The sequence below is a fragment of the Glandiceps talaboti genome, chromosome 8 (genome assembly GCF_964340395.1).
Source record: "Glandiceps talaboti chromosome 8, keGlaTala1.1, whole genome shotgun sequence".
NCBI lineage: Eukaryota > Metazoa > Hemichordata > Enteropneusta > Spengelidae > Glandiceps > Glandiceps talaboti.
This window is the reverse complement of record NC_135556.1, coordinates 25,051,643-25,065,905: the sequence shown is the minus strand read 5'-3', so window position 1 is coordinate 25,065,905 and position 14,263 is coordinate 25,051,643. Positions and strand designations below refer to the sequence as shown.

Sequence of the window (14,263 nt, the reverse complement as noted above, 5' to 3'; positions counted from 1 at the left end):
ATACGAACTTTGTGTAACCATTAACGCGGGAATTATTCATAACTCATTACATTTTATCCCACGCAAATGTACTTCTAAGTTTAGGACTTCGTCGAAGATACAACACTTCCGTCGGCGAGGAAAGCTCGCTGAATTTAAATCACTGTCATCCATGATTCCTGAGGATAACATCGTAAGATAGTCAACGTCGTAATGGAAGAAGTTGTGTGTACGGGATGGCTTAAAAAATCGCCTCCCGCAGGTAAAATGTCCTTTGGGGTAAGTGTACATGGGGCGAGTCTTTTCTTCGTTCCTCTGTGTGTGTGATGGCGTGTCTCGCTGTACATGTCTATGATTCGCTGTAACTTATGTCATTGTTGTCGACGTGCTAGTTTTTGAAGTAATATGGTATTCTTTTTAGAAGAGATAAAACATTGCCATAATTCAACAGAACTTTGAAATGCTGCACTCCTTGTACAAAATCATCAGCTGTGGGCGTTGTTGTTCCCACTCGATGCTCAGATGTTCAGTGCACGCCTTACTTTTCATAATGTTGCTGAATGTGTAGCATAGTACATGTCCTGGGTCCGTGTCTAGTAGTACTCTACTGTTATTGTTATCGATACACACTGTGTTTGTGACAATGTCGTACACTATGCTATCTCCTAACTGGTTCTCTTTTCGTTGCTTTTCCTTCGTACTATCCCACTTTTCCATTTCACTAGTTCCTTGTCCTGTCTATATTATTGTTGTCTATTCTGGGGTCAGTCTCATTTTGATTCCGTGAAACGCACTCCTCTGACGTGTCGTGTTTTCCTGGTACTTCAAAATTGTTTTTGTATATGACGTGTGATGGCACGGCCCAATATCCTACAGCAGGCGAGCTTCAGTTGTTTCAAGCAGCGATGATTCATCATTTTATAGACTATGACCCCAAGCACATAAAAATAAAGATAATTTCCCCTGTCTTTCCTTGCTGTACAATGTGTTCCCCGATCGCCTGTTGTAAATTTGTGGTCGTAAGTTCTTTACACACAGATGCACACAAACCAATTCTCTTATTACTTTTCTTTTTTCACATGGTCTACATTTGGGTTTGGCTTACTTATATGATCTGCGCATATCCCATCTCTGACATTGGGTTCCATGACAATGCGTTCTGCTGCAACTTGTTTTCAAACAGGGAGCTCCTCTCGCTTCATGTACTGCTTGGGGTCAGGTTAGTCTGATAAGCTGCCCTTCATTCATTGCTAAATGTTTGTTCAAAACAAAATGTAACTTTTAATTAACAAGCATTTGTTGTGAGTTTGCCAATGGTGTTGTGTAACTGTACTTGTTTGGTGCTGCACTGTTCACAATAGCTGCTTTGCAATACACCTAAATTTAAAGGTACTTCTTTCCTTCATCTTCCTGTACTTCTGGGACAGGATATTTTAACATCACATTGCACTGGAACACCAAAACCTGATTTCTGTTTGAAGTTCCAATTCTTTTCTCTGCTCATACTATATCATATCATTTTGAAGCATTTTGGATATGCTACCTGTAGTTGCAACATTTATTTTATTCAGAAACCAAAAATCTTGGGTATAATTATTGAGGACAATTGTAAAAAGTGTATAAGTTGTTATTTTTAGCTTAATAGCTTGCTGTAATTATCCTGGCTATTCTAGTAGACAGTAGGCTTAGTTACAGTAGCATAAATTGATAATATATTAGAGGAGAAAAATAAACTTTGCTGTTTGACAGCTTTGAATATGTTACAAATGTTAATTAAATTTTTGGCAATTTGAAATTTTTAAAACATTCCATAAAAAAGGTAATTCTTATTATTCTGTCCATATGTGTACATATTTTTCTTCTCTGGTGGAATAAATTTCAATTCAATATTTTATGTTAGCATTTGGCAGGCTAATTAACTTACGTCAAGAGGTGAAAATGATTGTCGCCATAATTCAACCATATGTCAGTTGTATGTTGGTAGTTGTTAAAAGTTGCTTTAGGGGTGACATCTACAAAATGTAGTGAAAGTAAGCAGAAAATAACTGGATGTATAAGTCTAGGGTGTGGTTTGTCGTATGGCAACTTATTGCTGTAAAGAGTAGTATTTAGTTTGCACATTTTGGCTGCTTTTTCATGAATTAACATGTATGTGAAGCAAGATGTAACTGTAATGCCTGTGCAAGATTGTTAATTCTTAACTGGCCTGTTACAATTTCACAGCTGCAAAACTAATACTTTAGGGTGACTCCTCTTCCATATATTATTAGCATGTCTATGAATGCTAAATTTCATCAAGTTTTCATTTAGTATATAAGGAAGTAAAGAGTATGAACCTTGTAAACCATTGATGAAGGTGGAATAATGAATATTACTAACATTTAATAGGAATAATGTAGATAATTGTTGGACATAAAATTATGGGAACTGTCTGAAATGTTGTGAAAGATAGTATCAGAGACACTGAGTAGCCGTTCCAGACAGATCAGTGCTGAACTTTGAACCCTTTGGTTAAATCACATGGAATAGTGGAGACTTCCTAGAGAAATAACATGGTATGCTAGAAGGTGGTCCCTACCCCCTGTGTTTTTTGCTGTGTTTTTAAGAAATAAATACATTAGGAAAATAGCACCCAGGGCTTATTCATTATGTATACCTTCAAGTAATTACTGTCAGATTCATTGAATATACACCACAGAATTGATCTCTCAAAAAATTTGAAATTGTAATTGTAATACCTTTGAAAGCACACTTTATATTAAAGTATGGTGTTCAATCTCAGTGGTGATATTAAAAGTGGATATTTCATTTTCATCAACAGACATTCTGGAAAGATCGATGGTGTGTTTTGAAGAAACGTGATCAACAATACTTCTTAGAATATTACAAAAATGAATGGGCAACAAAGCCCAGGGGGAAAATAGACTTAAGTAAATGTCAGCAAGTAATGGAAGGATTGGAATTTGAAAATAGAAGGAACTTAGAGAGCTCACATATATTTAACATTGTGACTCAAAAACGGACTTATTTTCTGGTGACAACATCAGAGGACGACATGCGCCGATGGGTGCAGAATCTGTGTCGTGTCTGTGGATTTAAAACAGATGAGAATGAACACTCACATTCACAAGGTAAGCATGACAATTTTATTTGTTAAATTACATGTATAATCAAATCAACCATACCTGTTAAAATGAACAAACATGCTTGTTTGAATCATATTTTGCTGTCTTTTTGAATTGTTAGTTTTGTCAAGGAATGTCACATTTTAAACCATAGAAATATATGTATTCACATTGTTTGTTGACACAAGTATATTATTATTATTAGTATTATATGTTATGATATGTTATTCTGAGTGGAAAAAAGGACATCAGCTTACCAAGATAATAGAGGGAAATAACCTAAATAAAATGAGTGCTCTTCAATGTATAAAGAAGAAATATATATTATTTTTAAAGTGTGATGTTTTTCAAAGGTCTTGTAGTTCTTGTTTAGTTGATGTGGTGTAATTTATCACTGTGGCTACTACACTATGAGTTTATTATTTGGTTTTGAATACAACTTTTGTTACTGAAAGAAATCTATTGATGAATAGCATGATTTGCTACATTAATTTGTACATGTTGATATACAGTAACTGTGATGTATCAAAATGTAGATCCTGGGACAAATCTTTTGTGTTTTTATTTGTCTGGAAGCATAATTGTATTCATGTTTACACAGTCATCAGAGATCTAGACAGTCTGAAGTCCATACTATGGACTAATAAAAACAAAAGCATTGATTCAATCCATTTAGTATATATATGGATGTTGAAATCAGGTCAGTAGGCATGGCAACTCATTTTACAATGGTGAGGAGTTATCAAGACATCACAACAGGCCTTTTGAGGCACACTTTACCAGTATGCAATTGAAAACATTGTGGTGTTGGCCATACACTATCCCTGAATGTTCAAATTCATACATGTTTGTGTATGTATGTATGTATGTATGTGTGTGTGTGTGTGTGTGTGTGTGTGTGTGTGTATGTATGACGTTACTCTGGACAGATTTGAGATATATAGTTTTGTACTATTGTAGTAAACATTCCTTTGAATATGTCAAGTTACAGTCAGCCTATCATTTCTACTCTGTTCTTGTACTGAGATGTTATGACAAAACAATGCCTCATACAAAAAATACACTACATTATGTTGAAAACTAATCACAAGTTGTCAGTCTTGAAACTGATAGCAACAAGGAAATAAGAGGCTAAACAAAAAAACACATTAATTATCATATGTTGAAGTTGTGGTCTTTTGTGTCCAAGATGGCAAATGTGTGGACAAGGAACAAAATGGGGATGGATAAAAACAAATTTATTTATTTATTTATTAAGAATTTTGGCAAAATTAGAGTTTGATGTATGAGTTACAAGACTTTTGATATAGTGTTGGGTTGCTGCTGTTGGGGTATATCTTCAGGCTGATAATCTGGTACCTGGGAATTGCACAAGGTCAATTGATACACTAAGATGCTTCCTGATTTCAAAGTATAATTGCTGCACTGTGTCTCTTCCATAACATTAGTTTTACCAGCAAACCACTATGCAAGCAGTGAAATAGATAACCATACACATATTGCATTATGTAGGCATATTTTAAACCATGTGTTCCCAAATTAAAATGTAGGCACAACTAGTTTTTCAGTTGATCAATTCATGTAGTAAGTATACATATACTAAAATCAATGTATTTAATGTCTAATGTCATGCATTTATATACTGTGTTAGGGAATGATTTTAAAGACCAGGGTTTCAATCCCAGGTTCTCACATTAGTGTTACATTGTATCTTATCACAGGAGACTATTACATATGATTATATTTTTGTTCTGGGCCACTTGTTTCTATAGCTTTATCAGACAACTGTTTAACTTTTTCACAGCTAATGTTTACAAATTTTCATCGGGGATTTAAACAATATGGTGAAGGAATGAACATTTTTTCACTAAATTTGTATTCCTAAATGGTCTGTCACCATATCTGATGTAATGATGGAGATAATGAGACCATTTATGCAAACTTATTTTCTTTTTATATCAATTACCTAGGATTACCTTTGAAATATTATAATTGGAAAATGAAAGTGTTTCTTGCAATTATACAAACAATGTACTAACTACCCTGTCGTGGCCAGTGTGCCTTCTAATGGTGGCCAAATTTTGTTGTTGTGGGCAAAATGATAGAAACTGGCATTTCTTGTGAATCATCACCTAGAGATAGGGAACATCAAATTTTGGTGCATCACTAGTGCGTCAATGTTGCGTCAAATTAGCTTAGAGGCACACTGGTCATAGCATTATCACATATTAATTGGCAAAACATGCACACTAGGCTAACATACCCTTTACAGTGATTGTATAAATATGGAACAAATTACTCAAGTTTTTGACCTTATCAGGAATATCTGCAAAACGAATAATTAATGTTTGTAGCAATATGTTAATGTTTACTTCATATTATAACATTATATCATAACAAATTAAGTTGTCATTTCAGTGGATTTTAATTTTGTTTAGGTCCATGAAAATATATTATATTATATAATGATGTTTGATGGTATGAGAATGGAATCTGTGATATGAGTTAATAACCAACATGTCTGGTGTCAAAAAAAATGACTTATTTCCTCTATTCAGAATAATCACATACTACCTGTTTTTGAGCCAGACATTACCAGAATATTGTGGATTGAGCAAGACAACGTTTCTTGCTTTTGTTCATACAAATGTAATGAATTTGTTTTGATGGTATTTCCTGTGGCAAATGGTGCATCATTTCCATACTTATTGTACACACAGACTCCAGAACATTCTTGAGTTATGCAATCATACTATTGTTGAAGTGGGTGTTACACAAAAGAAGGGAATTCTAATGATATGGGGTGACCATTTAGCTTGTCAAGGGTCTGGTCCATATTGAAACCCTTGGCATGAAGACACTCTTGGAGAATTTACCGATCTCTTAGAAAAGAAGCTTGATAGGAGTTCATAGATATTTACACATTTAAAAAAAAATCATATTGTTTTGGGGGTGTCTGTGATTTCATGTTTGGCAATAAAGTGAGTCATGGAAGGTATTACTGTACGTACAACAAAATACTAGTGTATTGTGGTTTTAAGGTTGGGCCCATACACTACAGTGTGTCATAACCTGGCTGACCTCATTCACCTGTGTGGAAATCACCAACTATCACTAGTAAATCATTCAAGTCAGTTTTTTTTTATCAATCTCTATTATATATTTGTATTAGTCAGTATACTGTATCTGTTTAATTCAGCTTTGATTGATAGACCCTGACCATATGGGCTGTAAAGTAAGGTACATCTATGTCTTCTCTCACCCACGCAATTGTTCCTATTCAAAGCCACTTCATTCCCTTCCCTTCCCTTATACTACTATGTATGGATGTACATGGAGTCCATACAGATTAGATGTTTTTCACTGAAATTTTGACATTATCCTTGATCATGTGACTGTCAGTAGTTTATTGTTATTGCATACCAGTGATTTCAATCTTGTAAATCAGTATTTTTTGTAGTTACATGTATATCAAAACAGATGAAGACATATGACATATACATACAAATACACATCGACTGTTTCTTTTTAGTAACTTTTTGTGGGAAATAAATAAAGACGTGGGGGGGGGGGGTTCTAAGCTGACAGAAATTTATCAAAGATTTATGGGAGAAAAGAAAGAAATATGTACAGGAGATTTAGTTACATCTTTTTGTTTTTAGTGTTCTAGTTTCTTTTGTAGCTTAGGTTGTGTTTCTTGTCAATTCAAAGGGTAATAAATATTATAGGCCACTAAATAATAATAATAGTATTATTACTGAGAAAATGTATTGATATACAATGTATCAGTCTCATGACACAAAATTGACCTTTGAACTGTATACTTTTAGCCTTGAATCTCAGTCAGATGACACTAAATTGACCTTTGAACTCCATACATTACTTTTAGCCTTGAATCACATGAATCTGGTCTATTTCATAATTATTCCAGATGATACACAATGTATGTAGGTGCACATATTCCAGACTTAATTCCTGTTGTTTTTCCGACAATTTCAAAGTCAAATAATAGAGATGAATGGAGAAGCTGATATACTTGCATCAGTCTGTAATTTCATGGTTTGTATTTGGTGGTTGTTATTTTTATGGAAAATTAAATATGAAAATAAATTAGTGATAATTGAGGCAAGAAAAGTGACATGTGTCAGAAGTTAAATTATATTGAATTTAAAGAAAATTAATATATCACAGAAAGCATACATATATATTTGTTATATGCACCTAGTCATTTTTTGTTTGTTTTTTGTTGACTTGACTTTGCTGGTCCCTTTTTTATTGCAAAAAAACAACAACACAATTTTGCCTAAATTTCTGATTAGAATAATACTTTGAGTTTGTGAAAGAGACAAATTTGTAATAAGAAGGTGTATTATAAAAGTAACAGAGGTCAATATTTGATTCTGATGTCATGATAAAATGGATAAGTCTCATAAAATATCATACATGTTGTAGAATGAAATTAGGACAGTTTTTTAGGTACCAATAAAGTACAAAAACATCACTATTTTCATGCCACTTTGTGCATACTTGTGTCAACTCACTTAAACTTGTCAATAAGTTTTATTGGCTATTGTACCAGGCAGGTGTATTGTTAGCCTGGAATGCATGTCAATGTAGGTTTTGAATTCCTTGTTGAGATAGGAAAATCAAATTCAAAATTGCCATTCACTTGGATTCTAGACTATTGTATTCAATGTGTACACCAGTCAAAAATGGTACCTCAGTTACAGACCACGCGGCTAGAAGTTTTCATAAAAGTTACATGTGACTTGAATTGTGAGGCAAAATTACCTGCAGGTAGTGTTGAACTTCTATAAAATTGGGTCTTTGCATTTTTATTGATGAGGTGCAGAATAAAAACAAAAATTTCTTTCATGTAAAGAGATCAAGAAAAATAGTACCACTTAATAATCATCCAGGAGTCTTTTTTGTTAAATAAAGTGGCCATATGGATGACAAATGGGTATTTATTTTGGATTTTTTAATTTATAAAACAATTCTATGTTTCTATACGTAAAAAAACGATGTGAAACAACGTATACTAAATCATTGCTTGTAACACAATTAATTGCAAAACATTAAAAACAGTTTAAAATATTTATTATTGTACATACAATAACAAACGTTTTTATACTGTTTAGCTTTTTATAATTTATCAAGATATGGACTTATGCTGTTTCACATTGTTTTTTCAAATAGGAAAACAGTATAGTACCTTGAAAACTAAAAAATCCAAAATACATGAATTCCCATTTGTCGTCCATATGGCCACTTTACCAACTTAGCTTTATGAGGTTTCTAGCCCTTCGGTATTGTTAAAATAAAATACTGAATGCTATCATAATTTGTGTGTGAGAGTACACATCTAATAATGTGTACATGAATGCAGCACATGTTGGCATTGGTTTACTTTTGTTCCTCTTGCTTCTGGGCTTAATTAAGAATGCTAGAAACAGCTCAGAATATGGACGGTTTAATACTTTAAGCAAAATATAACAGCTAACAAATCAAAACTCTATATTAGTATAACTGTATTATTAGAGACGAACAAACTAAGACTCAAAACCAGATTTAAAATACTTTGATAAAAGGTTTCAGTTTTAGTTTCTGTTCTGTGTTGATGTTTTCTTTTGATGTCAACAAACAGTGGTTATGTTCAATGAATACTATCAAGCAGATTTTCTGCCCACACTATTTACATTTTTTTTAATGTTTGTATAATCACTGTTTTCAGCAAGGTAAAAAGAGAGGAAAATGATAAAACAATGACAGTGTTTACAGGTTTGCATAATGTTTTTTGAAAATCCAATCCAATCCAAAGGAAACAAATCCACAATCCAAAGCAAGTTTTTCATGAATACAAAGAATGTACTGTAGTTAAAAAATGAGTAAGTCTTTGTATGGATAATACTGTTCACTTTGATGCGAAAAAAATCACTCATTTGGTCTTTTTGAGATTACATGTACAATATCCACCAATTGGCAATATAGTTGATTAGAAACTGCTACATTGTTACATATTTGTGTTTATATTTATTGTTACTGCTCTATACATCTGCCAATTAAAGGAACTTCTCAATGTTACCTTGTGTCAGTTTCAGTTGTGATTTGCATAAAAAAACATTTATTATGTGTGTGGGAGTGTGCCATCTGACATTGATATAGTGTTGTACTAAATACTTGTACAATTTGTATGTATCTCTCCCACAGTCAAAAAGTCAAGGTAAGGCCAAAAAAAAAATATCTGGTTCTGGTCAGGGTAAACTTTCTAAAGTGGTGCGATGACGCAAATTTTTTTTTTCTAATTTTTTTTTTTCTAATTTTTTTTTTGCAAATTAGTAAATACACATTTTTTTTGACACTTTACATACTCTGTTCTATCATATTTATCTCTTGAAAAACTTCCTTTTTCTTTGAAGCAGTTTAGGCTTTGTATTTAAGCATTCTTGGCATGTAGAGTAGATTTCAGCTGCTTGTTCTCCTGATATCAGGAATAAATAAGGAACGGGAAAGCAAAAATTATCGAGAAAAAAAGGATCGACACAAGGGTATTCAGGTCACACACGCGCTAAAAGAATAGCATAACGCAGACACATGTACACATGTACGTACATACGTATACACACAGACATACATTGATACATACAAAAAATGTACATACATACATACATACATACATACATGTACATACATTTGTACACACTATGATACATGCATACGGCGATACGCATGCACACACATAATACAGCATGTATGATGTACAGAATAGAGTTGAATTTCCTGCTTTGGTTAAGACTTTAATATTATATATGGAAACCCACATGTACAGTCATGTATAGGACTTTGTGTGCCACTCCTTAGTTTTTATCACAACACAAGTGGTAAGCCAGTAAAAAGCACCAAACATTGACACCAAACAGCTTAAAGCCATGTAAGGAATGTTTAATACTAGTATTCAGATATGTGCAACGATATGGCAGACACTTATCTTGGAAAAATGTATACATGTAAACACATGCATCTTGAAATTTGTTTGCAGAAACAGTAGCAGACATGTTGTGTTCAGTTTTGTTGGAAAAAGAACTGCTATATTCATGTATGCAAATATGTTAGTTTGTCATAAAATGACACAAACTTGCCTTGACCTTATGGTTTATGTGTTGAGGATAAACTGCCAATACTAGTTGGAATGCAGACACACATGATTGGCCTTGTCAGCCAGGGACAAGTCAGAAGCCATACATTATTACAAATTTACTGAGTTGTCAGCAATAAAATATACACAGACTGTGCAGTATTGTCAAAGGGGAACATACAGAATGTCACTTTTGAGATGTAATATCACATGTTTTCAAAAGCAAGACTGTTATTAGTGGTGTACTTCTTGTGTGTGATACAAGACTGGAATTTAACTTCTATGCTTAGTTGTCAGTTTTAGCTCATTGAACTTTTCAACTACAGGTTTCTATTGGTTCCATTGGTCTATCAGACTACCACATCATAAATTTGGTATTCTAGCAAGGTGCAGTGTTTAGTAGTCGGTGCATTGCTCTGGACTACTAGCTGTTCTTGGCAAGGTACAAGGTTTTGTAGTCTACATGCATGTGTCCTGAACTACTGCTGATTTGGTTGTCTAGCTAAGTACAGTGTTAAGTAGTCTGTATGCTGTGGACTACTACTCATTTGGTTGTCTAGCTAAGTACAGTGTAAAATAGTCTATGTGCCCAGGACTACTGCTAATTTGATTGTCTAGTAGCTAAGTACAGTGTTTAGTAGTCTATGTGCAAAGGACTACTGCTAATTTGGTTGTCTATAGCTAAGTACAGTGTTTAGTAGTCTATGTGCCCAGGACTACTGCTAATTTGGTTGTCTAGTAGCTTAGTACAGTGTTTAGTAGTCTATGTGCCCAGGACTACTGTTAATTTGGTTGTCTATAGCTAAGTACAGTGTTTAGTAGTCTATGTGCCCAGGACTACTGCTACTTTTGAGGTAGTGAGATGTAAAAACTAGTCACTGTGACGTTTATATACATGTATCTTCAGTAGCAAGAGTTGTTTGGAAAGTGAAACAGCTGTTGATATGTCACATCATTTCCAAACTAGTCTAGAAATTAGGTACATATGCTACCTCTAGTATCTGGTATTTTATTATGTAATAAATAATTGATTCAGATAGGAGATGATCTTTTACTGATTACATGCATACTTTATAAGTGCATCAGAAATGAAATAATTATCATTTGATATTAGATAGAAGCAGTGTGGTCACATTTTGAAAACTACATGGATATTAGTAGTGAAGGAGTGTGTTTAACCCAAGAAGTTGTCTGTTAAATGTGGCAATAGTTGCATGTTTTTATCAAAGTTATTAAAAATCCCAAGACATTGGAATCACACAGTATTTGATGATTATGTACAGCCAAGATAACTACACATGTAGTATGACCACCATTGAAGTGTACATTGATGGTAATACATGGAATGTCTATTTATAAATTAGAATTTGAACAAGGTCACAATGTGCACATCAAATATTCTGCAAATATTCAGGGTGGATGATGTGAATATCGTCTGCTTAATTTACTGTGCTGTTGAAAATAAACTACGAGGTAGAATGTTTTGCATAAACATTACAGATTTATGTGTGTTGCATCTTAAAATCACAGAAAAAAATGTTAAATTTTGGTAAACTTGACAATATGTAGATGGCTGGATGTTGCTAAATTGACACTTTCCATAATGTCAGCCATTCACCATGGTACCTAGTATTGGTACAAAAAACATGAAATGTTTACATAGTTTAATTCAACATGAAGTAATAAAATAGTTGGATTAAACATGAAAATGATAACTGTTGCATTCAACATGAAATGATAACATGGTTGCATTCAAAATGAAATGATAACATGGTTGCATTCAAAATGAAATGATAACCGATAACTGTTGCATTCAAAATGAAATGATAACATGGTTGCATTCAAAATGAAATGATAACCGATAACTGTTGCATTCAAAATGAAATGATAACATGGTTGCATTCAAAATGAAATGATAACATGGTTGCATTCAAAATGAAATGATAACATGGTTGCATTCAAAATGAAATGATAACATGGTTGCTTTCAAAATGAAATGATAACCGATAACTGTTGCATTCAAAATGAAATGATAACATGGTTGCATCCAAAATGAAATGATAACCGATAACTGTTGCATTCAAAATGAAATGATAACATGGTTGCATTCAACGTGATTCAACATGAAATGATAACATGGTTGCATTCAACATGAAATGATAACTTGCATTCAACATGAAATGGATTCAACATTAAATTGTAACCTAGTTGCATTCAACAAGAAAGGGTAACATAGTTGGATAGTTACCACCTGGTAACTACACCCCAACCCCTTTACATAAATGTATCTGACCTGACTTTCCTAAACCACCTACATGTACCTGCCTAACCACTTGGTAACCACACCCCAACCCTTCAACCAGACTTTCCTAAACAAACTACATGTACATACTATTGTGATATTAGACATGTTATCAAAACTACATGTTATATAGGGCTTTCTATTCAGTATAATAGATGTACAACTTTTAGTTCTATCAATAACAACTACATTTACTGTAGGCAGTGAAACTTGAGTGATGATAATTATCGTTTCAATTACATGTGTGTGTATTATATCTCAGATACAAATTGAATACATATACATGATGATAATACCAGAATTCTAAACTTGCATATACATGTAGCTACATGTAATTCAAGCAGAGTTAATCTCTTTTTATAGTACATATACTATTAATGTGTAAAGTCACACTCTACATCCTATATCAAGTTTTGTACAGTACATGTAGTAAACTTGATTTGAGACAGTCCCTCAAATTATTTGGGTAATCTTTCAGTTTTTTTTGCTAAAAGTTATCCCGGTATTAACAGAGGGTAAAAGAGGTAAAAATTGCATAGTTTCCCATACAATCTACCATAAATTTGCTTGGGAACCATGGTAAAATTTATACTTGGAACCCCAATAGATTTTACCTGCTTATGATGCACCGTTAATAAAAACACAGTCTTTGTGTATTGCTGTATTTTGCAAGATATTTGTTGATGTGATGACATTTCAAACTTTCAGACATGTCAGTTGTAGTTTCACCATTTCTTTGTTTTGTGGGTCTTGATTCTGTTGACATTATTTTGTGAGCAGGGTTAAAAAAATCTACTGAAAGTCAGTTGAAATTATTTGAAGTACATGTAAATGCATTTTAATTTTATTCCTTTGAACACAAAAAATGACAAATCCAGGACTCCTGAAGAAAAGACTAATCCTACATAATTCGTATATGGTGCCACTGATAAAATTATACACTAATGTAAGAACCTGGGATTATAACCCTGGCATTTGGATATGAATATGCATTCAAAAATAGATTGTACTGTAGTTTGTTTGAAATGTGACATTGTGTAGTTGCTACATTGTGTCAATTAACATACAATGTATCAAAAAAACAACTTGTGACAGGATGTTGTGTTTCTGGATATTTGTAACAAAATATTGATGTAATGCCATTGAAACTAGACTTTTACAATTTACAGGACAATTCATGAATAGCCACAGGATAAGTTTTCTTTTTATATACTTAGTAATTTCTTGTCTGGGGTATGAAATACTAGATCTATAACTAGCTGCCAGATCGATATAAGAACAGTTTCAATAGTTATTGTGGGGTGTTTAAGTTTGCTAAATGGAAAAAGTGTGTTTTCTTTCAGATAAATATCTTGCAATCTTCACAAATACTAGTTAGTTGAAATATTTATATCTAGTATATATATAGTTTTGTAGCTTGGTAATTTCCTAAAATGCAGGAGTAAAAATATGATCACTGCCTGATTTTTTTTAAAAAGCCGAAGTAGCCAAAACAAATGTTTGAGGTGTGGGTGAGGATGAGGACAAGGGTGAGGGTGAGGTTGAGGGGGTCACTTGGCCGCTGTTCTCTAGATTTATAAAACTGTTTAAAGTCCTATGTCCAGCCCTAGAATTGTATTTTGATAATGAAACATTACAATACTTCACTTTGTTTACTTTTTACTTGAGGAAAGTACTACTGTCATTTTGCTAATAATTATGTACAACATATGTATGATATTA

At 33.2% G+C, this 14,263-nt stretch overlaps 1 protein-coding gene across 4 annotated transcripts in view; it reads left to right on the top strand.

The window, feature by feature from the left end:
• Positions 1–73: 73 nt before the first annotated feature.
• Positions 74–14,263, top strand: part of LOC144439042 (uncharacterized) — a 32,888-nt gene continuing 18,698 nt past the window's right edge. For 2 of the 4 annotated variants that reach the window (XM_078128288.1, XM_078128287.1), the window contains exons 1-3: positions 608–742; positions 1,163–1,198; positions 2,801–3,110. In XM_078128288.1, coding sequence (XP_077984414.1) covers positions 623–742; positions 1,163–1,198; positions 2,801–3,110 — 466 coding nt within the window. In that variant the 5' untranslated portion in view covers positions 608–622. Of the gene's footprint in view, positions 259–607; positions 743–1,162; positions 1,199–2,800; positions 3,115–14,263 lie in introns of those variants that run through there. The other 2 variants (XM_078128290.1, XM_078128289.1) reach the window with 2 other exon arrangements.